The sequence below is a fragment of the Aspergillus alliaceus genome (genome assembly GCF_009176365.1).
Source record: "Aspergillus alliaceus strain CBS 536.65 unplaced genomic scaffold BDW43scaffold_64, whole genome shotgun sequence".
Taxonomy (NCBI): Eukaryota; Fungi; Ascomycota; class Eurotiomycetes; order Eurotiales; family Aspergillaceae; genus Aspergillus; species Aspergillus alliaceus.
In genome coordinates, this window is record NW_022474747.1 from 100,325 (window position 1) to 127,452 (window position 27,128).

The window sequence follows — 27,128 nt, forward strand, 5'->3', positions numbered from 1 at the left end:
TAATACGTAAGGACAGGGTGTTAACATGCAGAGAGCATTGCTCAGACGAGCAATATAGGTAGGTTTGCATCAATGGAGAGTTACATTATAAGTAGGTATTTTTGGAAAGCCTCATGCGTGTTATGGCGCCAGCGAGGCTTTGACGTATTCAACGCCGGTATTCATTCTGGATAGAGTATGAAAGAGTCAACCCATCAGTACTATGATCGGTTCCGTGCAAGAGACTCTCAAGTGGCGTGTACCATGCAATATTGGAGATTTATACCTCTGATGCGAGTGAATAAGCGTCGCCGAGTTTTTAAAAAGAAAAGAAAAAAAGAAAGCAAGATGAGCAACGGGTAGTGTGCAATGACGCTAAGCTCATTGATATGAATCTGTAATGATCCGTGCAGAGCATTTTTTCTTTCGCGGAACAACTCCGCTTCCCTGTATGAAACAGACTATTCTGTGTGTGGATTTTAGTGTATGTCTAAAGGCTGTGATGGCCAAACAATGATACACAGCATAGCGTAAACGTGATAGATCATCAAAGTACCTGATTCATGGATGACTCATTTAGGCCCAAAGCAGAGATAGAGCATGATTCATGCTTGGGCCTTATTGCAGTACGGTTTAGCCAAGCTTCCCTTTGGAATCTAACGCCATCACAGATTACTCTTGGATCTGCCCAGAGTCATGAAGTTTAGTTCCTACCTGGGTTACCATCAATCCCTTGAGCTTCACAAAGTCTCGGCATGAATGTCCTTCATAAAAACGGATAAGCTACCTCAGATCTCAGGTTCACACAGTCAAGGTTAGAGATTATATTCTCTTCATAGGTACTAGTCCGTAGCGCTAACATAACCAGTGCTTTCAAGATCACTCTCACACACCTGATGTAGAGTTGCTATTTCACTTTTGGTAATGCAAATGAGTTCCCTCTTTACTTGGCTCGGGAATGTCCGAAATGGTCGATCATGTTGTCGCCAGCGATCTATCGCGTGATGGACAAGAAGATCCTCTTTTTCTCAATTCTTCATAATAGATATATCACTATCCAAATCTGTTTTCAATAAATGAAACTCTCGATTTCCTTCTTCTTTTTTTTTCTATTCGCCACATTAATTTTTGGTTTGGTGGGAGGGGGTGGGGGGGAGTTATTTTGTCAATATAATTATATAGATTGCTTATATCTTGTATGAGACCAAAACCTAATCCGGGTTGCTTTGCTTGAGAACAAGAGCCGCCAAGCCATAAGGGTCTAGATTTTAGAATACCGGAAATTTAGCCCTTCCCGTAATCTTCACCAAATAGCTATCTAATTACTACTACCTACTTTAGTAATGCACACTAAAGTATGATGCAGTCACGAAACATCCACTCGTTGAGAATTACCCAAATAGTCAAGACCCCCTCCATCTCCATCTCAACAGGGATGTCTCGTATCTTCGTGTTCAAGTAGGACAAGCCCCCAGTGTTTGCCCCTACAGGGTGTCGAAGAGTATAAATTCTATTTGAATGGTAACATGGGGGCAAGGCCAAATACTTGATAAAACTTCCGAGAATGTTACTCGGGTTTCGCCGGTAATATGGGCGTCAAGCTCAACACCTGGCAGAGACAGATTTGTGAATTTCTGTGTCTCAAGGGACGAATTAATTGGCCTCCTTTGAGCCGCCTTGTGTAACCTTCCTTGACGAATCCAAGGGTGGGATCGGGATTTCCAATTCCACACTAACGCAAGGAAAAAGTGACGGCTTAGCCGGAATACGAGTGACTATCGAGTGAGGTACAACCTCACCTTGAAATTTTGTTTTAATTTAATTTCTTTTTTCCTTTTCCTTTTTTCATTTCTTCGAAGAGATATATAGAGGATAGTTGCGTATTAATAATAGATTGTCGGGTTTCCCTTCTTTCCGATTGCCGGTTGGTATGTAACAGGTTAGTACGCGCTAAATACCCCCCCCCCTTTTGGAGTTAGTATTCCATATTTCTTAATCTGTAGTACCTCCAGGTACCCTTGTCTAGTAGAGGGTTCTGCTAAGGCCAGCAAATGGCACGTCCCGATAAAAGTAGTAAGTATAGGTGGTTGTGCTCTTTTCGTCTGTACTGCGTATGTACCTTAGTACCCAGGTGGGGATTCGGGACCCCCCAATTATGAACCCGCTTCCGTTGCGGGCTGTCAGCATTCAGTTTTCCCACTCCGTACGCTGATTGGTCCGCTCGTATGTTTTTGAATGGAGCTGTCCACTATCGGCCGAAGCAAGAGGCTGATCATCCATTGCTTTGTGTCAACTTTAGATGGTATAAGGCTGACCATGGCGTGGATCGAACCAAAGAGAAATTGAAAATCGAATACGTCCATAGAATGCAAGAGAGAATTGAAAAAGAAAAAGAGAAAAGAAAGAAAATGTAGATAACAAATGAATATATTAATAAACAGCTAAATAAATAAATATATATGTATAAAAAGCGAGAAGAAGAAAAGCAAAAAAGAAAAGATGTCCCAGCCACGAAACTACCAGATACAGTACTCCGTACGAGAGCGTAGTATTGAACGAATATACATTTTGCTTTCCGGCCGCCAATGATGTATGTTAAGATTGTAGCGAGATGGCCGGAACAGGCAATTGGTAGCGGTTCCCCGTCCCCATCTCGATTCATTGACATACTATGGTAGTATTGCGGATTCTGAAAGACCGGGTTGCCCGTGCTGAAGCCCGGGATGTTCGCCGAGATTCCCATCATGCTTGTCCCGTGGTTTGGAAGTAGGGCGGGCTCAAGTCTCGTGGAATGAGACGGTATCGAGATTAGGCAGGGAGACATGGGTTAGGATAGAGGCTCAAATAACGTCACCCCCCCCCTATCATAATAATAACAACCATACTAGCACCGTTATCATTCTGATTTGTACCTTGGGTAGTGGGAATCATATATATTATTCTATACTAGATTACTACCCTCCGAAGAGCTAGGGCCGAGCTACCGGGAGAGGTTGTACCGCATCCAGACTATGATAGCGCATATTTTCCTTACAAGTAGTAGATTGACGGGGGCATTTATCGTCCTTCGACGTAGCACACAGGGTCAATAAATATATTAGAGTCTAACGGAGAGCTGCGCTCTTGGCAATTGAATTATCCAGTTTACTAGCTGAGTAGGTAATTAATTTGATTAATCCAACTCATGAGAATGGCCCCCATGCATACCTATCTATACCCGTACCACGTCATGATGGAGTGGTGGAGGCGCAGCATGTTCGTTTCTCGCGCAGAGCCCCACTGCAGGCGGCCTCTTCAGAGTCCATTCTCGAAATCGACGGGCCCGAACCAAAAAAATAAATACATAAATAAAAAATAAATGAATTAATGAATGAAATTGAAATGGAGGAATAAAGAAAAACAAGGAAAAAAAGAATCCTCGCAAGGTGCATGTGGGAGGAGGGGGAGGTTTCAGTACTGGCCCGGGCGTTGCAAGGAGCCCTTCTGCTGTTGCCGCGTGCCGGACGGATGGCGCCGGAATGGGTCCTGCCATGGGTTATACCGTTATGGGTAAATGGAGGCTAATGCCCTAGGTACAAGATGGTTGAGCAGATTAATGTATTGCATATCGTCCAGGTATGATTCCTTTTCGAACCACCAGCCTGTAGGCAACCATACCCAAATCCGGAAGACTTTTCGACTATTGCTTAGTTTGGTAGTGATGTTTTGTTGCCCAAGATAGAGAGGTCTCTGGCAATGATGGAAACTAGCAGTAACTCGTCCTAGACCTTCCCAGGTAGAAGACAAAAAGAGACTTAATCGAAACGAGGGTAAAATTCCAACCAAAAAAGAAACCTCCCCTTCCAATCTAGCCCCATGTCTAGTGAGTAAACGAGAGTCAAACTCGAGCCCGAGGCCCGCTAATTGTTTGGGGGCCAAGCTGGACAATAGTAGTATAGTAGTATACGTACTCTGTGCTGTACATGGATACATAGATGGCCTTAGGCCAACTAACACCCAAAGGATGCCACCGATTGGTTGAGACAGATCACCATCCATTTCATGGAATGGTTTCACCTCGGAAAACAAAAAGTACTTCAAGCGTAATTCATGGTAGAGTCGTGAATCATGAAAGAGGATTTCAAGAAAAAAAAATCTAGTGATAGTAATTAAATGACAGCAGGAAAGATCCCATTCAGGTTACCCCCGAGATCAAGCTCTCACCACGGCCTGAACGCCAACCGCAATGCATCGCATAAAACCGAACCCAAGGCCTTGTAAACTGCGCCCCTCCATATATCGTGATTCTTGAAAGCATATGTAATCCCATACCCACCAATATATATATATATATATATACAATGGTGGAAAGAAGGGAAATTGAGAATAAAACTCCACCGTATACATAACCCAACCCAAGTTATCATACCAGTCGTTACTACAAATTATCGTCAAAAGCAAAGAAAATCACACGCCATTAAAACAGAGGGTACGAGTGAGGAGAGCACGAGTCCGACTCGGGGGTAAGGGGGCATGCCAGATTGGAAGGCTCCGCAGGCGTCGATGGAGAGGAATGATCATCGCTGCACACGTGCGACAACGGCGGCATCTGAAGGAAGGGAATTAGTCTTGCTGAATAAGGGATTTCTTGCAGACCGGCCCAATGAACGGGGAGGGGTATGTACAGGGATATTGGAATCCGAAAGATGGTGAGAACTCGGACACAAATCGATACCAGCCATAGACGCGTAACTCATACTAAACGGGCTGACAATTTCTTCATCCGCGTAGGCATGCGGCCTCTTGACGGGCCCTGTCGTAGTCATCGTGACGGGGAGAATCGATGGCACTGACGTTCCATACTCTCCCTGAAACGACATGTCGTTGTAGGCATTCGGGATAGAATGGTAGGGGTGTGGCTGTCCATATGCGGACTGTCCATAAGGTTCCAGCTGGGAATACGAGGTATAGGAGTACACAGGCGGGGGTGATGCGGTGAGCTGGCGCGTGCATTGCTGAGAGAACATCGTCACCCGGTCTTCCTGAGCTGCATAACCCTCATAGGTTGGGACCCTTTCTGTTGCTGTCCGCCTAGCAGCATCCGAGTTCGGTTTAGAAGTGCGAGGATTTTTTGCGCGAGATTTGGCGGGATGCGCAGTCTTTGGCGCTTCGGTTATCTCGTTCTCGTTGGACCGTTCTGGAGATTCTGATGCCGAAGCAGCCCTCTTTTCGAGGTCCTCGAGGCGGCGCTTGAGCTTCTTACCTGATACGATGACCGAGTCAGATCAGAGGCACATAGATTCTGCCAAATAATGGTTCACTCACGATAATTGCGCTGGGCAATTCGATTCTGAATACGGCGTCGCTCAGCAAGATCTGATATCTTTGTCCAGTCTTCGTTTGGGTTGGCATTTGGACTGAACGCGCTACTGCTGGCATGACTTGACGAGGCTCTTGAGCCAGTGGATTGGTAGGAATGACTGCTAGATCGGTGCATGGTGGATATATATATAGGACACGGGAAGTAATAGCAGGAACAACTGCAAACTATATAGGATGGAATAGCAGAACAAGGTTCGTATGCATACAGTTGAGAGACTTGGTAGTATGAAAGTAAAATGGATGGAGAGCGGCACGAGGGCAAAGAAAGGGAAGAATATTGACTATATAGATTCAAACTTGTTCAATGATGATCAACTGTCAGAGCCTAAATCACGGAAAGGAATCACGTAGTATTTAAGGAGAATCAATCAGCTGGAGAAGCAGCCTACATGTAGCTCATTGCTTGCTTGCTAAGCCCCGGTCTCCGAGTCCAAAGCAACCCATGACAGCGATTGAGCCGTAGCGATAACAGTGATAATCCCGTGCACCGATGGGGAAGAATTATTATTATTATCATTATTATCATCATCATTATTATTATTTATTGATTTAAATTTATTTTTTTAGGAAGGAGGTGGGGATAAAAAAAAAAAAAAAAAAAAAAAAAAAAAAAAAAAAAAAAAAAAAAAAAAAAAAAAAAAGGGAAAAAGAAAAAAAGACAAAGAAATAGAAAAGAAACAAATACATAATAATATTTTTTTTTTCTGGTCTGGTAATATTAGTGTTTCGTAGTAGGTGAATGCCTGGGGGCCTGGGGGACGAGGGAGCCATTAGTATGCATGGCTTGACCATGTGTTGGTAGGGAACTTTTCCCGAATGGATGCGCGGATGTGCAGGGCTGCGTCACAAATGGTTGGCGGGCTGAAGGAATCCCAGGTTGTGAGGCTGTTGAAGCGGACCCTCCGATGACCGAAAAGACCGAGAAGGGGGGGGCGGGGGGAAGTTGACAACCAAGGAAAATGGGCAAGATCAGGCTGTGCTGAACCAACAGCCCGGGGTTTGTACACCATCACATCGGCCATGTGGTCCCAGATATTGCATTAGCATGTCGCTAAGATAGTAAAGGTGCATTTTCCTAGAAGGGGGCGGTTTTTCCACCGTATCGACCAAAATGAGCCTTGCAAATTTACAAGTTGACCGGAATCCAAAAGTAAAAGTGTATAATAAATAGTAACATCATCGCATTTTCTTTCCCTTTATATATATAATTATATAGAAACAAACAAAGACAGATAAGTACAAATTATTATTATTATTATCTTGGAAGGAAAAAAGAAGGGGGAGGGAAGACGAAATTGGCAGTGTGATTCGGCGTACTAGAAACGGATAATGCTGCAGTTCAATGACGCGCCAAATTCCTCATCTTGCAGCAGAAAAAGAAAACAAAACAATCCATAAAAAGCCTCGAAATAGGTGTAACAACGGACACTTTTTCAAGCTGGTAAAGCCTTCTTACCAGGATCTACACGACTGAGCCAACAAAGATCGATAAGGGCAGCAGAAAGTTGTACCGTCATGCATTGCCTGCCAATGGGGCCGGTGGTGTCTATCTACCTTTTCTTCCATGCATGTTGTCTGGGGGGATCTCAACGCCAACATGGACTGACGTCCGTATGTATGTATCAGATTAGTAGGTATTTTATACAAAGCGGCAGTAGCCAGCCAGATCTAGATTTGATCATTGTGAGCAAAAAGACCCCCAAGAAAATGAAACATGAAGAAAGTGCGTGGCGGAACCCTCAGTTAATTGTTGCAGGGAGGGGCTAGCAGAACTTTGGTACACAGTAGATCAGTTAGTGTCTACTAATGGCTGTATTGTATGTATTAACCAAAAGGTAGGGTTACACAATGATCAGTAACTTGTTTTCATCCTCATTACCCCCGTCCCTATAGTTATATCCTTAGACTGGGAGTGCTGGATGTAGGTAGTACTGACTCGAGGATAATATAAGCGTCTTTATTTGAGGTTGGTCATCCGATGATTTGCATACGTTGCTATTCTGGCTGACTCTGCATCCCATCAATTCGTTATTATTCATTCATGGAGGTAAAGCGTCTCTCAATGAGCCATGTCCGAGTGTCTGGGTATTATTACTACTACTACGACTAGGTAGTCATATCCCTGCCTAGAATAATAATAATAATAATAATAGTAGTAAAATAAATATGACAAAAGCATTCTCAAACAAACGTGGTTTTCACCACTGGTACTTTTCTTCGGTAACTAACTTCAATCTCTAGTAGTTTAGAGGTACGAATACCACTATTCTAGATTCATACCACGTCAGTCAAAGAACTTAACCGCCGGCCCCCATTTCACTATATTAGTTGAAATGCAAGGGTTGTACATGCTTTTTTCATTAGATTATCTTTTTTCCTTTTTTCCTTTTTTCCTTTTTTCCTTTTCCTTTTCCTTTTCCTTTTTCTTTTTCTTTTTCCTTTTCCTTTTTCTTTTTCTTTTTCTATTTCCTTTTCCTTTTCCTTTTCCTTTTCCTTTTCTTTTCTATTCTTTTCTTTTCCTTTTTTGAGAAAAAGAAGGGTTTTATAGTGAGAGATGTAATTGATTGCTTTCCACCCATTTCAAATATATGACAAATTCATCAAATGGAGTCCACCTGTATGACAGAGTACGGCGTGCTCATGATGGTTTTAGGGTAAAAGAAAGTTCTAACCAATGATACCTGGGGCCACCAGTTTCCAGAAAAGGGATTAGGCAACTTCCGACTGACCTCCTGCATTACTTCATCTGCAGCGCGAAACCAGAAGCAGACAGATTCTGAAGAATGTTGAGCGTCCAACATTGGAGAGTGCACGGCCTCGACTTCTGCCACGTTTGTACCCCTTGATCTTGGCAACGCACTAAGGATAAAGATCTCACACCCTTCCAAGTGGGTGGTTACTGACCAGACTGGCGTGGGTACTTTAAATATATACCACCTCTTCTTGTCCATCAAATAGAACGCCTGAAGGGATTAAAAGTCCCATCCAATCCAGATCTGGACAGATGCTTGGTATCGAGATTGTAACGAGTAAAACTCACCAAAAAGAAGATATATAAGATAGAGAAGTAACAAGGCTGTGCTAGATAGAGACTCGGGTAGGGATTGATCATCTGACAACCCTAAAAAACGCGGAAAGAGCCTCTATTGCTAGAAGTGATCTACATTACCCACTATCAGCCTATGTGCACCGTAAGAGGCTCGGTCTTATCCAACATTCCGTTATCCCTGGTACTTGTGGCTAAGAAGTGTTCCTTAGCATGAAAGTAGTAATAACACTTGTAAGTCTCTTGTCAATTTAGGATTCGGCTCACTCGGACGTAAATGTGATTAAGAATGGATTCAAACCTCGACATTTTCATTATCCGGATTAAATTTTATTATGTATGATTCTTTCACCTCCTTTCAATTTGGAAGAAGATGATTGGAAAGGAATTACCTACTCACACACAGTAAGAGTTCTTTCGTGGATATGCGGATACGTCAAGATGATAATGCCTATTGTTATCCTTACCCCGATCCAAGGTCTCGCGTACTGGGAACCATGAGGCTCAATTTCTTCGTACAGAACAGTAATACGAAGGGTTGCTCAGGTGGCATTCAGGCCTCCCTTGTGTAGGGCTGATGAAACACTGTTCTATTGGCGAGAACGGAGAATGTCCTATCTGTTTCAGGATCTATTCCTCGAGTCACACGCCAATCACATGTTTTTCCCGGTCAATTTGTTATTGTCTAGCAGGGATTGTCTTGACCCTTAGGGATTTATTTTTCCCTTCTTCTCTTTTACCCCCCTCTTTTTATTGTTCCCCCCCTTCCCTTCACTGAGTTTTCCTAGGGGGAGGGGTCTAGGCCTGCATATACACGCATACATACATTTTACACCCGCCCCCATGACCCCTCCACTTGTTCGCCATCGTATGTAACCTCATCTCGTATACATCTCCACGCAGTCACCCCTGGTTGGACCCATCGCCCCCCGAGAAAGCTAAAAATGGGGAAAGAAGAAAGGGAGAGAGGGAGAGAGAAGTCTATTTTACAAAAACTGTACATCAATCAGTAACAACTAATTGATCAGTTTGACTACTGTGGTCGATAGTATATATGACATATTTCCAAGGATCGGGATTTCGAGGGCACACATTCTTGAAAACATGTCGAATCTTCCAGTAACCATCTGGAAACATCCATATGGTGACAGAATCTGTCAGTACTACCTTCAAAAACAAAACAAACCTATCATTTACTATTACACATGTCTGTAATAATTTTGACTATTTTCAGGTGTCACTAATCGGTAAGTTCTTCGCGCAATATTTGTTCGATCTCTATTAACATATTGCATACTTCTACATGATTGGACGGAAAGATATAAGGCTTTGGTCATTAATATCCTCCCTACAATGGCAGACTAACCCTAGGATCATCCGTGCCACCCGAGAAGATTACGAGCATCAACGGCTTACCCAGGAAGAGGGTACGCACGTGGTAACTAACATCTGACGAGCTAAGGCTCCTAATCATGGAAATATTCCGCTGTACGCTGTACAGTGTCTCTCCTGTCCCTATTCTTATGCAGGTATAGATCCTTCGGCGAAGTAACTCAATGCATATACTTCGATGGAGAGGAGGCCTCATGCTTAGCTTAATATCTCCGCTAGCATATCACTAATATGTTCCATTTCGATTCGTTGATTAAGACATTGTTATCGGAAGGATTGCTTCACCAACTCCGAGACTTGGGGTCGGAATCAAGTTATACACCGAGGTGCTATCTATGTCAATTGGCTTCATTCGCTGAAAGACGGGGGGGAAGGAATCGGCAAAGGATGGCTTTCCTTGTAAGAGAGGGGCCAACAAATTACTTGAGTACCGAGATTACTAAAAGATAGGCTGGTGTCTAACAATGATTGTATGTATATAGAGGAACCAAATGCGTAACGGGTTGTACTGGGGCCGTAGATCTTGATTAAGTATCACAAATACCATTTTTCGACTTTACCTGTCCTTCTGAAGTAGATGCTCGGAAGCATCGCAAGGTTTATGATCGAAGTGTTTATACCTGCCGCCTAAGGCCATGGTGGGCGATCACTTCCTTGTTGTTTTGATCCACTGCTCAATCCTTCCTAGGCTGTATGTCAATGGGCCGTGATATGCTTAAATTTGGCTGGAGAGACTCAATGTACAGATAATAAATGAGGTATACCTGAATATTTGCAAAAAAAAAAAAAAAAAAAAAAAAAAAAATTCCCCATCACACGGAAAGGGGGCCATATACTGACTGAATTAAATTGGTTGGAATGGGACAACGGTAAACCTTGAGCTCAGCGAACTAAAAATTACACCTTTTCATCAATTTCTCACACAATAATGGGACATGCATTAGTATGCCCTGTAACTGAGATTGTCTTGGGGATTCATGGTTGCCGGCGATAAATTTAAAGCCGACACTCTATCGCCGCCCGTCATGCCTTCAACAAAATTATAGCGTGTGTATTCTTAAATGCCCTTTGAGGCTCTCATCATTCGGCATCGCCCTCCCCCACCAATTCACCTTAGCCCATCGGGATTCCCGTCCAGCGAAGTGACTCAGTCTCGATGACTCGATATCCTGGGTTCCACGTCTCCTCATCGTATCCGAGTCCCGCTGCGAAGCACACAGCCTTCGTGACGATGTGACGATCCCATGGCGATCATGGAGTATCCAATGTGCTTGTCAAGATATCTGCCGTTACTCTTCCGTCTCGGATAATTATGGACAAAATACTGAGTACTAATTTGACGGGACGGATCCTGCCGACATTCTGGAGTCTGGATATCGTGTAGCGTACATTGTGGATTCCTCGTGGCTGCCTGGTAGGAGTGTGATAGGTGTGATAGTCAAAGAGATGGTTGGGGTGCTTATGCGCACTCACTTATGGCTTTCAGATACGTATCTTTTCTGTTGGTTTGGGGGCCGTTATCCCTAAAATTGCAGAAGAACCCATCGTATCCATGTATGTATGAACATACCGGCATGTACCTCAGATTCCCTCTGTATCAACACTCGTACTCCGTACCGGTACTTTGGACGGTTGGCTAGTCTCTTGTCCGCACCACATTGGTTCATTGACGTTTGGTGTGGACGCTGCGGCACGGTGAATGCATCTATTAATTTGTCAATGGCTAAATATACTGCATACATGCTCGCTCACGCATTGAACTTGCTATGTGCTACTATATATAAACGTTCGGGATTGTCGTATACTAAAACACCTCAGGCTGACAAGACTTACAACATGCTCTTCAGGCGTCCAGTGAACTAGACAGACTCCAAGGATGGCGTTGAGTTAGTGGTGCCAGGACGATGATCAACGGTTCTTAACTTCAGACAGGCTGAATCGTATTTCCCGCATGATGGCGGCTGTGTCTGCGGGACGGCGAGAACTTGAGATTCAAGCGCATAGTTGCTGCACAGTTGATCATTGCCCCTTCTGGGAGAATAACTAGAATGCCGCCATTCATTGGTTATTATCCATTGGTGCTCGATTTCCAAGTACTGACTTAAATCGAGTCTACGGTAAGACTCACAGGACTCTGGTAGATAGGAAAATATGCAAAGTTATAATCTCTCTAAGCTTTCTGCGTACTCACTTCAGGTTACACTATAATGTTAAGATAGCGGTTATGCTAGTTGACGGAATCAAATCAAGCAATAGCAGTGTAATAACCCGAAAGTGCAAAAGATTCTTATTGTCTAGACCCACGGAGCAACGTGAAAAGCCTACAAGACAGTCTATAGGCCTTTTTTTTTTTTTTTTTTTTTTGAGACTAAAGCGTCCTTTAGAGGACGTAGCTGTCAAAAGTCAGTACAAAGTCATGAATCAGAATACTTTTCGAAAGGGAACTTACCTCCAGCTGTGATCTTCATCGCCATACTGGATCCCCTCGATCCAGTTCTTCATCTGGGAAGCAATCTCTCCAGCTTCCTCACTCTCCTTCAAGCCGCAGTCGACCAACTTACCCTTGTAGCTGATGTTCCGTACGGGGCTAACAATGGCTGCGGTGCCAGATCCGAACACCTCAACCAGCCTACCCTCATCTGCTGCTTCAGCAACCTCTGACATTTTTATCTTGCGCTCAGACACAGTCCAGCCCTTCGGCACTAGTCTTTCCCTAGCAAGTCCTAATACGGAGTCACGGGTCACACCTTCAAGAATGGTTCCATCCAGAGGAGCAGTGACTAGTTCCTTCTGCCCTGTTTCCTTGTTCTTCAACGCAATGAAGAGGTTCATCGTGCCAACCTCAGTCACATATTCTTCCTCACCAAAAAGCCAGAGGTTCTGCTGGAACCCACGAGAGGCCGCGCTTAGTTGAGGGACAATGCATGGTGCGTAATTCGCACCCAACTTTTTGTCACCCACACCGCCAGGCCAGGCTCTAACAGCATAGTCGGTGGCCTCTAGCGAGATGGCCTTGAAACCAGTGGGATAATAAGGACCAACGGGGCTTGCGATTACAAACAAAAGGGCAGAACCTGGTGGTCCGACTCCGAGAGTATTTTGCGTGCCAATGACCGTGGGTCGCAGGTATAGCGAGTAGCCTCGGGCACTGTTGGTAGTCAGCCGAAGTGAAGCCTGTGATAGACCCGCAAAGACCTTACCTTGGGATGAATCGGCTATCTAGTTTTACGAGCTCCCCGATCAGTTGGGTTAGAGCCTCACCATCGACGGTAGGGAGGGCAATTCGCGTTGAAGACTTGTTCAAGCGCTGCATATTTTTATCCGGGCGGAATAGTCGGATTTGACCATTATTGTCTTTGTATGCCTTCATGCCTTCGAAACATTCGAATGCGTAGTGGAATACACAAGCCGAGGGATCCAAGCTAAGGTTTTGGTACGGAACGATGCGAGGGACATCCCAGCCATTGGATGCTGACCATTCAATAGCAAGCATGTGGTCTAAGAAACATTCGTATTATTATAAGTACAATCCGTGCTCAAGGCTGTGGATTGCGCATACCAGTAAATGTCTTTCCGAAAACAAGATCCTTAGCAGGAGTCAATTCTTTAGGGGTGCTAGTCTTGGTGACTGTGAGCTTTGAAGGATCAAGTCCAGCTAGGTGGGAGGCAATAGATGAAGTGCCGTTGAAAGATCTCTGCCATAACCGACTCGCGCTGGAACTCTGGATCGTGGGAACGGCCAAACTGTGTAGCGCCTTACGGCGAGGGAGCTGACGTAGCGAGTTCATGGCCGCGCGCCGCAAATAGAGCACTCACAAAGATCACCTCAAAGAGTGCAATTGATCGAGTCGCTGTTAAGGGAGGATTGACAATGGTGAAGGGTAGGATACGAGAGGCGGAAACGGCTGCGTTTAATAGATGACTCTTTTCCCACGGACCCTCTCCAGAAGATCCAGTGATAACCGAACCGATACGGAAACCAATCAATGCGCCCCACACGATCTCACGGAACAAAATCGTTAGAGAAGTTTGGGATTGCAAGTGCGAAATGCAATTGATATTGATAGCTGTCGCCGGAGTGAGTCCGAGTAACGCCTTGAGGAAGTTGGCTATAAGTAATGTGTGACAATCCGGAGCTGACGTCCGAGGTCGGAGTTAAACGTCGTAGATAGCCGGCAATAGCCTTGTAAACAACCTCGAGGCGGTATGCCACGTGACATTGGCGGAGCTACTCCGTAGCACAGCTATTCATTGGCTATAATCTCTCTATTCACGTGACCATATCCGCCCAGATGGCAGATCAGGTATGCATAAGTACTTAGGCCGTAGGTTTCGAGATGAAGAATTAATCATACTCTGTAGGGCTGAAGTGAACTAATACGCATTCATTTTCCATATTTCCCTTCTTTACTTGAGTGATTTTCGTTCCCGGGCAATGGTCATTCAAAGTGCGTCGTCAATACTTGACTATATACGGGACACCCTGTGTGAACCACAATAGCCTGCAGAGGCAATCTAACACTCACACCGAAGAAGGAAAATAACCGCTCTTGGCTACTCAATCCGGTATACTACTTGATTCCGTGCTCTTAAGTTATTTTCAAGGAAGTATGTTTTCGTCAGCTCTGAAATCTTTAAGTTCCAACATATCAGCCAATTATCAAATCTCTCCACACCCCACAGTGATCGCTGGTCCTTGGAAAGTCCACGACGGAAAGAAAAAGTCCACTGGCACCGTTGCCTCCATTTTCATCTTTGACAAAAAAGCCCTTGAGTCACGCTCAAGTGGGCTAGGTGGCCGTTCCTCTGTCTCTGTGAAAAAATTGCATGAGGATGTCATTGAACGGCTTAAGCGAGAAGCTAGCAACCTGGCGCGGCTCAGGCATCCCTCCGTGCTCCAGGTGCTAGAGCCTGTGGAGGAGACTCGCGGTGGTGGTCTCATGTTTGCGACTGAACAGATAACAACTTCTCTTGCCAGACTTCTGCAAGAGAAAGATGCGCAAGAGAGCAACTCGACAGTAGGCTCGAGGTCTAGCCGTTATATGGTAGAAGAGTCCGACGGAACACGGAGACGGAGAGACCTTGAGATTGACGAGCTAGAAATTCAAAAGGGGCTTTTGCAAGTTGCAAAGGGCCTCGAATTCCTTCACGAGTCTGCGGTACTCGTACACGGCAATCTCAGCCCCGAGGCCATTTTTATCAATGCCAAATCCGACTGGAAAATATCAGGCCTTGGGTTTGCCGGTCCACCCAGCTCCACAGACTCGCGTTCTACTCTTCCACCATTAGCCTTGTCAGAAGTTCTTTATCAGGATCCCCGCCTTCCTTCCTCAGTTCAGTTGAACCTGGACTATACGTCACCCGACTTTGCATTGGACTCTAATGTGACTACATCTGCGGACCTGTTCTCTCTTGGGATCATCATCATAGCTCTGTATAACTCCCCCCACGTTTCCCCGCTACAGGCGCATTCAAATCTGAGTTCGTATAAGAAATTACTCAGCTCGCCATCTACGACGCCGTCGCAAGGCAATAATTTCCTCTGCTCAGGCAGTATCCCGAAGTCCCTTGCTACGCACGTACTGCCCCGGCTGATAACTAGACGACCGGCGCAGCGCTTGAATGCCCGGGAATTTCAGCAATCCCAATATTTCGATAACATATTGGTCTCAACGATCCGTTTCTTGGAATCCTTGCCAGCTAAGAATCAGAATGAGAAATCACAATTCATGCGTGGGCTACAGCGGGTGATTTCAGAGTTTCCGATTTCTGTACTCGAAAGAAAGGTTCTCGGTGCATTGCTGGACGAGCTGAAAGATCGTGAACTCTTACCCCTCCTTTTGCAAAATATATTTGTGATCCTGCAGCGGATCCCTAACGCACGTCGTACACTTCCTGAGAAGGTCATCCCTCGACTCAAGGAAGTGTTTCCAACCGACAAAGGTACTGCCCAAGAACGTGACTCTAAGAAAGACGCGGGCCTCATGGTTGTTCTTGAAAATATGAAAGTTGTGGCAGAGAACTGCTCGGGGAAGGAGTTTAAGGAAGATATCCTGCCACTAATCCGACTAGGACTAGATTCACCTACACATTCCTTGATAGATGGGGCTATAAAGTGCTTGCCGGTCATCCTTCCCACCCTTGATTTTAGCACCGTCAAGAACGAGGTCTTCCCACCGATTGCTTCCACTTTCAGCCGGACAAACAGTCTTGCTATTAAAGTACGTTGCTTGGAAGCATTCACGGCGCTGTGTGGTGGCCCTTTAGGCGAAGGAGAGGCAGTTGAAGATGACTTGTCTGGATTGGTCCAGCAAGGCAAACCGCAGCCTATCAAGTCATCTATTTTGGACAAGTACACGATCCAAGAAAAACTCGTACCAGCACTCAAGGCGATCAAGACGAAGGAGCCGGCTGTTATGATGGCAGCCTTGGCTGTGTTTAGACAGATCGGTACGATTGCTGATACTGATTTCCTTGCTCTGGAGGTCCTCCCTATCCTTTGGAGCTTTAGTCTAGGGCCGCTTCTAGACTTGCGTCAATTTGGAGAGTTCATGAAGCTTATACAAAGTATATCCTCGAAGATTGAGCGTGAACAGACGAAGAAACTTCAAGAGCTCTCTTCAGGAGCTGACTCAAGTGGCTTCCAGAACGGCGCAGGAAGTTCCTCAAGAATCCCCAATATCCTAACACAGTCCGGTGCCGATTCCATAAGAGATAATTTCGAACGTCTTGTTCTTGGGCGAAGCCCTGCAACTTCAAACTCTAAGGATGTTGACCCTTGGGGCAGAATGGTCTCGGAAGCACCTGCCATGCAGACGTCTGCTCAAAAGTCATCCTCCGCAGCATTCTCGTGGTCGACAGACGTAGTTGGACTGGCTGGCAGAGGGAACACCCCGTCGGGTACTTCGACATTCAGTATACGCTCTATTACACCCGATTATAATCTAAAAGCCTTCCCATCATTGGAGCCTACTGCTAGGCAAAAATCCTCTCCTACACCTACATTTCCTGTTTTACAAGCAACATCCTCTGCTACTTATAATACGGCGAGTTCTTCGAATAACCAGCATCAGTATCAGGGGAACGCTTCATCTACCCCCTCGTTAGGGGCCTTGGCTAATATGAAGGTACCGGGGGTCTCCATGGCTGGGCAGAGCGTACAATCAACTCCTAATTATTCTGCGTTCTCTCTCCCGCCACCCCCGTCTTCTCACGGCTCCTTGAAGTCATTTCCAAATTCCGGTAACCTGACAAATACAAACACGCCATCCCTAGGGCCCAATACTACCCAGAGTACATTCTTGACTAACGGGGTGTCACAATCCCAAGGGAATACAAAGCAAGGGCTTGATAAGTATGAGAGTTTATTGTGAGTGAGTGGGATGAACCTATACTATAGTGCGCAGTTGGTTAGCCATGCTCATTTCCTTTTGTCACTGTCGTTCGCTTCCCAAATATCTTTGTTGAACATGGAAGAGCGTATCTTCTTTCTTTGTGGTTCCAATTAATCCTATGTACATGTTCATGCATTCTTCCCATATAGCCTTCGAGTCCTAAAGTCCACTTTACCATTAAATAAGCGAGTGGGTCTGATAAAGCTGCCATAGAGTCTCCACCTTTGCCAAGGATTGTTGTGTATTCATGATGCTGGCTCCAGTCAGAAAGTGTGACTTCACTGCCCATCTCGAAAAAAAAAAAAAAAAAAAAATGCTCGCTCTGCGAGGCGCTTTAAAGCGCTTGCCTTCGGAGCATTTGCTCCACCGCCCCTCCAGACCCGTTCTCCAGCCCCTCAATCGTCTCCGTCCTTTACATCACCTCCCGCGTTATTGTTCATCTGTCACCAACAGCCTTTCCTCGAGCTCTGCCTCCCAAACTCTCACAACCCCAACAGTAGCCATGATGGATGAAAAGATCACGCAGCATTATTTGGCTGACTCACCCCCCACGGTGGTCCGCTTGGAGGTCAAACACCATTTTGATAATCTTCAGGATGCAAAACTGAGGCGATATGCCCACTTCATAAGCAGGTCAGTTCCTTCCCAATCCTAGCTGCACAAGTTATGCGGTTCGCACATGTGATCTCCTACTCCGTTGGGATACACGGAGCTGACGATTGGGCCTACTGTCCAAATTCAGAGCGGCATTTGAAGGCACTCGTATCACTTTGCGCCAGGTATCTCCCGAATCTGAGCCCATCTACGATCTCATCATCTCACTCTACCGTGCCTGTGACGGGAATTGGATTGGCCTTGCTCAGAAAACCAATGTTAGCGACGAGCATTTGCGCTACTTCTTGGAGTATTCTGCGCAGTTTCTTGGAAATTGCGGGAACTACAAAGGGTTTGGTGACTCGAAGTTCATTCCCCGGTTGCCTGTAGAAGCGCTAGAGGCTTTGGCATCATCTACGTCAGAGACAAAAGCAGCCTTTGAAAAAGCGAATAAGATTGGGGGTGGTATTTACGCCACGAAAGAGCAATCACTTATGCACCTTGGTTATACGGACAGTGGTCATATGACTACCTATTACCCTGACTCACCGTCTATTACAAAAGATGAGATTACGGCGATTGGAGACCTTATGGAAAAGAAAGGATTACCATTGGAGAATACGAGATTGAAGAAGTTGCAATCCGGTGACTTTGAGTTGTTGATTGCCTCCGGCATTACTTCTCCCCTCCCGCGGGATAGGGATCTCGGTGACGTTGACACTTTGGACCTGCACGGTAACCTGGCTGGGAAGAAACTGCGCCTGGCTTTTGGAGATCATTTAGAGGAAATGGCAAAGATCGCTTGGTCGATTAAGCAGGCGGGACTCAATGCAGCAAACGACAACCAGAAACGGATGTTGGATGCATATGCATTGTCATTTGGTGCTGGTTCGATTGAAGCATTCAAAGAGAGTCAACGGATTTGGGTGAAGGATCAAAGACCGGTTCTAGAGACAAATATAGGGTTTGTGGAGACCTATAGAGACCCTCACGGAGTGCGGGGTGAATGGGAGGGTTTCGTTGCTTTAGTAGGTCACCACAATAATATTTTCATGACTCTTGCCGTGGCCGTTAACTCGTTACTTTGATAGGTCAATCTGGAACGCACTCAAGCCTTTGGAAAGTTGGTACATAGTGCAGAGAGCATGATCCCAAAGCTTCCATGGGGCAAGGACTTTGAAAAAGACCAGTTCCTCAGTCCAGACTTTACTTCTCTTGAAGTTTTGAGCTTCCAATCTTCGGGTATTCCTGCTGGCATCAACCTGCCCAATTATGATGATATACGTCAAAACTTAGGCTTCAAAAACGTGTCTTTGGGAAACGTTCTCAGTGCCAAAGCTCCTAATGAGCCAGTTCCATTCATTGCTGAAAAGGATTTGGAGGTTTACCGCAAATGCCGTGACCCCGCCTTTGAAGTCCAAGTAGGTATCCATGAACTTCTTGGGCACGGAACGGGCAAGCTTCTTCAGGAGACCGCTCCGGGGAAGTATAACTTCGATATTTCCAATCCTCCTGTTAGTCCAGTTACAGGCAAGCCTGTATCTACCTGGTACAAGCCTGGCCAGACCTGGAGCTCTGTGTTCGGAAATATTGCCTCCTCCTATGAAGAGTGCCGTGCAGAGTGCGTCGCTATGGTACTTGGATGTGACTTTGGCATTCTGAAGATTTTCGGGTTCGGAGATGGACAAGAAGATCTCACAAATGACGCTGGCGATGTCTTGTTCGCAGCATATCTGCAAATGGCTCGTGCAGGCTTGGTTGCCTTGGAATTCTGGGACCCCAAGACTCAGAAATGGGGGCAGGCCCATATGCAAGCTCGATATAGTATTCTGCGAACATTCCTTGACGCTGGTGATGATTTCGTCAAGCTATCTTATACCACAGAAGACCTTTCGGATCTGGAGATTCATCTAGATCGATCGAAGATCCTGACGCACGGGCGTCCTGCTGTGGAGAAATATTTGCAAAAGCTGCATGTCTACAAGAGTACCGCAGACTTCGAAGCAGGTAAGAGGCTCTATGACGATATCACATCGGTTGACGAGTGGTGGGGGACGAAAGTACGCGAGATTGTCCTGAAGAACAAGGTCCCGCGTAAAGTGTTTGTCCAGGGTAATACCATCCTGGATGGGGATAAAGTGACCTTTAAAGAGTATCAACCGACGCCAGAGGGTATGATTCAGAGCTTCGTCGAACGCAATGTCTAGAACTATAGACGGAAGTGCATAGATAATGAGCCTGCTAGTATCAAAGCCTACTTTATGTTTGGATGGAGGAGATCTGTTTATAGTCTCTCTATAGATTTGAAAGATTCGGTAAAGCATTGCATATCAAGTATGTCTAGTGAACCAAAGTCAGGTGATTGGGAGTGGATGTATATGCGACAACTTGTCATGGAGATATCCCTAAGAAAAAAAAAAGAAAAAAAAAGAAAAGGGAGAGAAAACAGAATAGAAATTATATTTGAAATATTTATTGGCTAATGGTAACATCAATGGTGATTGGGGGCGGTGATGAAGAAATGGTGTAGTCCTCCACAGTCCGACACTGCCAATGTACCGTTCAGCATCACCTTCTAAGCGCTTTCCTTCCCACACCTCCTCTTTCATCGCCCTTGCCTTGCCGATAGTTACAGCTTCCGACCATAGTATCCGCTATCCATCGATCTTTTTCCTTTGCTTTATTTTTCTTTGGAATCTTTTCTCGACTATAAAACCTGACTTTCACTTCCATGTATCACTGAAGACACGGCACCCCCCTCCTGGTCGACAAGAGAAACGGGAGTCTGGATCCTCTTCGATCTACAGGACAACCCTCACAGGCAGCTCCCCGCAATCCGCAGCGGGAATACGAGAATAAACACCATTCTTGCGACCTCGAAACACATTTCGACACCTTGCCGTGGCAATCAAGTTCTCCTGGCTCGCCTACCACGGCGCGGCCGCATCATCTCCCGAATTCCGTAGTGGAGGAAGACGACGACTTCTATACCGCGCCGCCGCCGCATTCCCCATCCTCAGAGGCTTCCTCATCCAGCTTTATCTCAGCACAACCCCCGCCATTCTTGTCCCTTGTTCACCCTCCTGGAGTTGAGTCCAACCGCGACAAATCTACCGTTCCCGAGTCCGAGCCAGTTACCGTCTCGCCGTTCGCCTCTCCACTCTTCGAAGCAGAGCCTCTAGAATCAGATTCCTCATCTTCTGTAGTCGCACAGACCAAGGCATCATTTTCTAGAGACCCCAAAGATTATTCTCCAGGAAAGTCTGCGGAAGAGGGAGAGCCTCCTCCACCGTACACCGAAGGATCTAGCCCCATAAACTCATTTACATACGTTATGGCAGCGGCAGGGGGCGCGTCGAGTATCATTACTCAGGTACAACAGGCAGGGGGACCACCGATCAATACTTTAGGAGGTATGATACGGTCTACGATCTTCTATATACGTTACGTTAACTCACTTCTCTTGCAATGCAGACATCGGCGGGGATGAGCATATTACTCTCGATCTCAGGTGAGAACTCACAACCCTTGTACTGCTAGCCACATGGTTCTAACATGATTTATAGAGGGACTAGGTTCACTCTCTCTCGGGACGAACTGTTGACACTGCCGGAGTTTGTGCTTCTCTCGCTGTTCCCGAATGGCCTGCTTCCGGATGGACATATGGGCAGTTTCCACGAAGGTGATATCTATCCCGTCGATGTAAGTAGGGCAGTTAATAACGCTCGATTATTTCACGCCTTATTCCCTCCTGCATTGCTAGACATGTCTCACATATCCGTGCTAGTATGACCCGGTGTCTCTCCAGTACATGCTAGACTTCTTCCGCTCCGTCGCTCAGTCGATCCCATCGTCGCCATCCGCCTCGGCATCGCAAGATTTGGACGTGTCTCCCGATTCCATGCAAGGGTCGACCAGGGACATGCTTCAAGACCGGGCAGGAATTATCGTCCTGCGAGAAGACCTTGATTTTTATGCCATTCCTCCACGACCGGAAATCAACCACTTGGAAATGATCGAGGTTAAACGGGCCGCTGCCAAAGCACTATTGAAACAAGACGGAATTTTTTCCGGGTTGAGGAAGAGCGATGAGGCTGGTTCAACGGAGCAACACTTGATCGAGATGCTCACAGCAGGGTAAGCTTCAGTTCCTTGGACACGCAACGCTTTTTAAATCACCAAGTACTAAGACAGGTATAGCGGCTTTGATCGTGATGACCGGTGGGGCCACCGTGCCCCGGAGCCCAACAAGGCAGTTATCTGCAGCCTCGCATTGGCTAAACTTCGTACTGATATCCGGGGCGACATTTCCAATAATAACGCAGTTGGCATGGCTCAAAAGCTACTCCTCTTTTGGCGGAAACCGGCTAGGAGATGTTGGTGGGAGGGTGTTGAGTTGGAGAATATCGAAGGCGTCGAAGGAAAAGTGAAAATCTGGATCCGTAGGGTATGGACTTTAGAAATGGTAAGGGTTTTACAAGCTCCTATTGATTTGACAATTTACTCTAACATGGCTGCAGAGTGTCATTGGGCTTCGATAGCCGGTTTCCACCGATTTGTCAAGCGTTTCCGTCCTTCTCGTCATGTTGCATTTTTGTTCGCATTTGATGCATGCTAGATACATATCATTGGCAGCATTTTCTTCTTCTTTTCTATTCACAAATTTTCATTCTGCCCATCTTTGGGGGAGTTCATGATATCCCTTGTCTACTCCCATGTTTGCAAAGCAGACAAAGGGAATGGCGTATTCAATTAAGGATTGAGGGTACTTGTGTCATTCTGTTTATAGTTTCCAGCTGGCCGGACTCCATGCATTGATCAATCCATCTTATTACCATATTTGCTGTTCAATTCTCCCCCCCCCCCGCCCCCTTTTTTTTTATTCTTCTTCTTTGTTCCCTAACCACCTTCCCTTTATAATTGGCATTTGATTCTCAATATGTCCTGTCCTTGTTTAATTAGTGAGAATATCTTGTTGCTCGAGGAGAATCCCTTGGCATCTACCACACAATACTCTTTCTGTCTCTTCCTCTCCCTCTCCATCTCTTTCCCTGTCCCTTTATATATATTTTATTTCCACGTAAAAGAAAAAGTAATAGCACGATATGCTAATATAATAATACTTCTCACCAACCTCGGGTATAGGCACGTGACGTTGGCTCTGGAATGGGATTAGCGGGAACGTCCGTCCTGGTAGGAAAACGCGACAAAGCGAAGAGAGGCGGAAGCTCGACCGCGATCATCGTCAGAGGAGCTTTGGGTTGTATTAAAAGATCAGCCTGTGCAAGTCGTGTATCCACCGCATTGGCAGTTTTGTTGGTCGTCTTTCGGCTTCAAAAGCGATTCACCCACTTATTTGCTGAATTTCGCGGCCTTTTTCATCCTCTCGTTCCCACCCTTCCATTGACCGCATTAAAGATAATAGTTACTTGTCCGCAAATCCGAGCGCCCTGGAAAGATTAGGAAGGGACATGTTCCTGTCCACATAAATGGCCAACATGTCCCCTCTCAGAGGTTATATTACGTCCTATCCTCCGCGAATCCGCCAATATGGAAACGCGCTTCTTACACCCGTCATCCCTCCGAGCCAAACCGGCCCTACACCGCGAACGACGAAGCGAGGAACAGCGGCGATAAATTATGCCGAAGATGGGTTCGACGACGACGATTTCGAGGACAGTGAAGGTCCCCGGCGACCCACTGGTCTGAGGAGTCTGCGGCGGGAAGAGTCGACTTTTGACAAGGTTCCTCTGGCCGAGAAGTTGGGGAAAGAAGTACACGCTCCTGTTGAGGTTCAAGGGGTCTTTCGCGATTGGATGATCAAGAGGATGTTACGGCCTGTGTATGCCCTTCTAATCACCACGATTCCCTTGATTTGTTCCTTGATATCCATTTGGTGGAGGGTGCTGACTCCAATTTTTTATTACTATGTAGTTGTGCCGACCAACTGCAAATCCAGGCGCAGCTTCCTCTTACGCTGATTCCCATTCGCATTGATTTAGAAGTGCCGGCGCATCAACCTCTAGAACCCTTCCCGTTACCACGAACTGTTTTGGATCCCGGGATCAATCCTACTCTTCCCGGGTATAGAAGACCCGAGCCGCTACCTGCTTATAGAATCAAGGATACATTTCTTTGGAACCTTCACGAAGCACTGGCGACCCCTGAAGAATTCGCTACTGGCTTTGTTCGTGACTTGGATCTGCCGAATCCCCAGGCCTTGACGATGGCAATCAGCAATCAGATCCGTCAACAATTAGAAGAGTATGCCGGTGTTGCGCTGCACCCACTATTTCAAAGTACAGTGCCAAAGCCCGCCTCAACTTCCCAAGCTGGTGTATCACGCGATGTATCTGCGACTCCGGCTCCTACCCATGCCGCGACGCCTGATAGCCGGTTCAACACGGTGACGGTAACCAAAGAGCCATTTGTCAGCGACAGTATCTTAAATCCTGATGATGCATATCGATGCATGATTAATCTCAACATTAACTTGCAAAATAAATTATACACTGACAAGTTCGAGTGGTCTCTGCTGCATCCTCCGGGTATGGCCGAGGAGTTCGCCAAAATCACTTGTGCTGACTTAGGTCTTGGTGGAGAATGGGTCGGAGCTATTGCACACGGTATTTATGAAGCCGTTTTGAAGTTGAAGAAAGAAGTCTGTGAAAGTGGTGGCTTGGTCAGTGGTATAGGCGGCTACGGGAACGAGATAGATAACCAAGCGGCCAATGGCGCTGAAGCCGGCTGGCGATATGACCCGGAGGGACTCGGTGATGAATGGGAACCCAAGGTAGAGACACTGTCAAAAGAGGAAATTGAGAAGCGCGAAGGTGATCGCGAGCGGCAGATTCGGCGTCTACGACGAGAAACTGCCAGATTCTCGTCCACTGCAGGCATTACTCCAGACATCTCACGACAAGGTAGTGGTGGTTATTTTGACGTTGACAGCGAAACCCCTCTGGGCAGGGGTGAAAGGAGCAAACGAAAGAGGCGATTCCGCAGCCTTAGCCCACTGGGACGAGGAGGTACACCTGGTGGACGTGGAACTCCAGATACCTCTTCTGGTGCTGGATACGGCGGTGGTGGCGGTACATTGTCTGATTGGTTTGTCATCGCCCTCTTTCGCTTCCCTCGACGTATATGTATTGGCTGACTTTTTCTCCTTTCAGGGAGCGACAAAATTGGCGGTGCAGCAACTGCATGGTATGGGGTACCGCCGTCTGGGCTGTTCGGGATGGCCCTACCGGTCCAAGGGTAAGTGGAATATGATTATTGGATACGCACTATGCTTGGTTCGCTGATATCTCTTTTCTTTTCTTTTTTTCTTCTTGCCTTCTAGACTCTTTGTCACAATTGTGGTCTTCTATACGAACGCGATAAAGTCGCACCGGAATGGTCTAGAGATCTACACCGTCATGATATACCGGTTGGGCGAGCGTAGTCTCAACAGGTGGGCATGCTTGCTTCATCTTTTGCTGCTAGCCTATTCATATGGCATCGGTAAGACATCAATACAGCTACAGACCGAGCGTAGCTGACACTTAGCAGTCAATAAATTCAATGCAAAGGATCCTTGCGAGATTGACACTCACTTTTTGTGAAACCCAGACCGCATCTAAATTTCTTCAGTATTGGAAACAGTCCCTGTACTTTTTAAAACTTTGGCCATGATATCTTTAATGAACCCTTCACAATTAGGATTCGGCGTCTTTGATGTGATTCATGTCTTTTTTTAAACTGTTTTCTTTTCTCTCCTTATTACCCTCTGCATCTTTTCTTGCAGATTTGCGTGTGTTCTAATGATTGAAGTCTTTGCGTTGCCCTATCTACTTCGATCTTGCTCGTATCCCTTTTTTCAGATTGATATCCATTCTGGGTCGTTGTATTACCAACATGTATAACCGGTGGGCGGATCTCTTTTTCTTCTTCTTCTTCTCCTTCTTCTTCTTCTTCTCCTTCTTCTTCTTCTTCTTCTTCTCCTTCTTCTTCTTCTTATTTTCTTTTCTTTTTCCTTTTTTCATTTCAAGAGCGACATTGTGCAGCGTAGCACAAAGGGACTGGAAAAGAAAGTTAGGGCTTAGAAAATCGAACGTACTGCATTCAAGTAGCATTAAGTAAGTATCTGCTCTTATCATTATGTATTCTGATCCGAATACCCTTACGCCAGCGACATTACTTGACTATTATGTATACAGTACGTATGTACATACATCCACCCATTCACTTTGCTGGCAGACTCTCTTGGGTGGAGTCAGTATAGGTTCTTTGTTGCCCTTTGTAGGGGAGAGTGTGGCTGATAAGTCCCCCAGTTCCATTTTTATCAGTCCCGCGCAATAGGATCCTTATTCAACGCCCAACATAGTTCGGATCAAAAGTGGAAGTCCCTTTACACGAAACATGTTATCGGAGGCACCTCCCTTTCCTTCCCCTAACCTTTCTCGCTGATTTATTCAATCCCTCTTTTGTAAGAACAGTACTTTGATTTAACTTCCTTAGGTAGGTGAATGGGTTCCAATTTGGTATGAATACCTGGAAAATTCAGACATCTAGGACTGCACTTTTCCGTGTAACTTTATAATGATCATATTAAATATATGTAGACACCTGCCGAGATATTTTGGGCGTAAATGGGTCCTGAGAGCTAGCGATACTTCTACAGGTAACGGTAACATGGATCACAGCCTTTTTGAGCTGGGTATCTCTGACGGCTCCCGCGCATAAGTAAATCGTCAGTAACATCATACATACCTGCCTTAGTTGCACGATGACGATAGCGCTTCACAGTAAGAGCAAACCGACTCAGCCCGTCTTTTTCTGTCTATCCCATGTGAGTTTCCGACTTTACCCGTCTGACCAGGATGCCTTTTCGCGAACGAATGACCTGAAGGGGAGCAGGTACCTGCACAGATAACGTTCCGGCTCCCTTCGACCATTATTCCCGTGTTGATGCTGACCTTTACGGGCGTGGACCTGTTTTCGGTTGGGTCGAGCAGTCCGGCCCTTCTGAGAGCAGTGATGATGGAGGTCACCATGTCCGTAATTTGGCCTGGCGATGTTGCTGAGTTGATCGCAAAATCGTCACCGTAGACCTTGGCATGGAGGACGGTATGCCCTGGCTGTTTTCTTGCTGTGGACCTGCTACGGACGGTATGATTAGGGTGTTGCCGATGCCTAGAATGCTGATTGACGCATCGATATGGATCATGATGGGGGCTTGGTTGTGAATGTTCCTGTTGCTAGGGCTAGATTCGCGCTCATCAACCTCATCAGCATCTTCGAACTCATCATCATTGTCGGTCATTTCGTGGGTGAAACTCGAGGATTGTTAAGTGAATATGGAGGCGAGGGTGACGCCCTTG

At 46.1% G+C, this 27,128-nt stretch overlaps 8 protein-coding genes across 8 annotated transcripts; 5 read left to right on the forward strand and 3 right to left on the reverse strand.

The window, feature by feature from the left end:
- Positions 1 to 4,435: 4,435 nt before the first annotated feature.
- Positions 4,436 to 5,455, reverse strand: BDW43DRAFT_303853 (bZIP transcription factor; the record flags this gene model as incomplete). Its single annotated transcript, XM_032045490.1, has 3 exons — positions 4,436 to 4,567; positions 4,644 to 5,221; positions 5,284 to 5,455. The coding sequence occupies 3 exons, from the start codon at positions 5,453 to 5,455 to the stop codon at positions 4,436 to 4,438; spliced, it is 882 nt and encodes a 293-aa protein (XP_031895332.1).
- Positions 5,456 to 6,549: 1,094 nt separating this feature from the next.
- BDW43DRAFT_291166 (uncharacterized protein) lies at positions 6,550 to 7,142 on the forward strand. The gene has a single exon (XM_032043578.1). The coding sequence runs from the start codon at positions 6,856 to 6,858 to the stop codon at positions 7,105 to 7,107; it is 252 nt and encodes an 83-aa protein (XP_031895333.1). The 5' UTR covers positions 6,550 to 6,855; the 3' UTR covers positions 7,108 to 7,142.
- Positions 7,143 to 7,520: 378 nt separating this feature from the next.
- On the forward strand, positions 7,521 to 7,904 carry BDW43DRAFT_216095 (uncharacterized protein). The gene has a single exon (XM_032039334.1). The coding sequence runs from the start codon at positions 7,674 to 7,676 to the stop codon at positions 7,866 to 7,868; it is 195 nt and encodes a 64-aa protein (XP_031895334.1). The 5' UTR covers positions 7,521 to 7,673; the 3' UTR covers positions 7,869 to 7,904.
- A 3,810-nt stretch (positions 7,905 to 11,714) lies between these two features.
- On the reverse strand, positions 11,715 to 13,673 carry BDW43DRAFT_216101 (branched-chain amino acid aminotransferase, cytosolic). The gene is made up of 4 exons (XM_032039335.1): positions 13,338 to 13,673; positions 12,979 to 13,276; positions 12,228 to 12,926; positions 11,715 to 12,171 (listed from the first exon to the last, which is right to left on the reverse strand). The coding sequence occupies exons 1-4, from the start codon at positions 13,564 to 13,566 to the stop codon at positions 12,159 to 12,161; spliced, it is 1,239 nt and encodes a 412-aa protein (XP_031895335.1). The 5' UTR covers positions 13,567 to 13,673; the 3' UTR covers positions 11,715 to 12,158.
- A 453-nt stretch (positions 13,674 to 14,126) lies between these two features.
- On the forward strand, positions 14,127 to 17,468 carry BDW43DRAFT_291174 (putative protein kinase Scy1). Its single transcript, XM_032043579.1, has one exon. The coding sequence runs from the start codon at positions 14,719 to 14,721 to the stop codon at positions 17,149 to 17,151; it is 2,433 nt and encodes an 810-aa protein (XP_031895336.1). The 5' UTR covers positions 14,127 to 14,718; the 3' UTR covers positions 17,152 to 17,468.
- A 209-nt stretch (positions 17,469 to 17,677) lies between these two features.
- On the forward strand, positions 17,678 to 22,506 carry BDW43DRAFT_322944 (dipeptidyl peptidase 3; the record flags this gene model as incomplete). Its single annotated transcript, XM_032049646.1, has 9 exons — positions 17,678 to 17,805; positions 17,915 to 18,794; positions 18,858 to 19,967; positions 20,540 to 21,179; positions 21,241 to 21,277; positions 21,333 to 21,468; positions 21,554 to 21,903; positions 21,967 to 22,231; positions 22,287 to 22,506. 9 exons carry the CDS (start codon positions 17,678 to 17,680, stop codon positions 22,305 to 22,307), a joined length of 3,567 nt encoding a protein of 1,188 aa, XP_031895337.1. The 3' UTR covers positions 22,308 to 22,506.
- A 436-nt stretch (positions 22,507 to 22,942) lies between these two features.
- Positions 22,943 to 25,763, forward strand: BDW43DRAFT_291184 (putative RSC complex subunit Sfh1). Its single transcript, XM_032043580.1, has 5 exons — positions 22,943 to 23,608; positions 23,701 to 24,873; positions 24,939 to 25,023; positions 25,109 to 25,269; positions 25,318 to 25,763. Exons 1-4 carry the CDS (start codon positions 23,256 to 23,258, stop codon positions 25,208 to 25,210), a joined length of 1,713 nt encoding a protein of 570 aa, XP_031895338.1. The 5' UTR covers positions 22,943 to 23,255; the 3' UTR covers positions 25,211 to 25,269; positions 25,318 to 25,763.
- Positions 25,764 to 26,522: 759 nt separating this feature from the next.
- On the reverse strand, positions 26,523 to 27,070 carry BDW43DRAFT_315867 (uncharacterized protein; the record flags this gene model as incomplete). The annotated part of the gene is made up of 2 exons (XM_032048158.1): positions 26,523 to 26,904; positions 26,958 to 27,070. 2 exons carry the CDS (start codon positions 27,068 to 27,070, stop codon positions 26,523 to 26,525), a joined length of 495 nt encoding a protein of 164 aa, XP_031895339.1.
- Between the last annotated feature and the right edge of the window lie 58 nt (positions 27,071 to 27,128).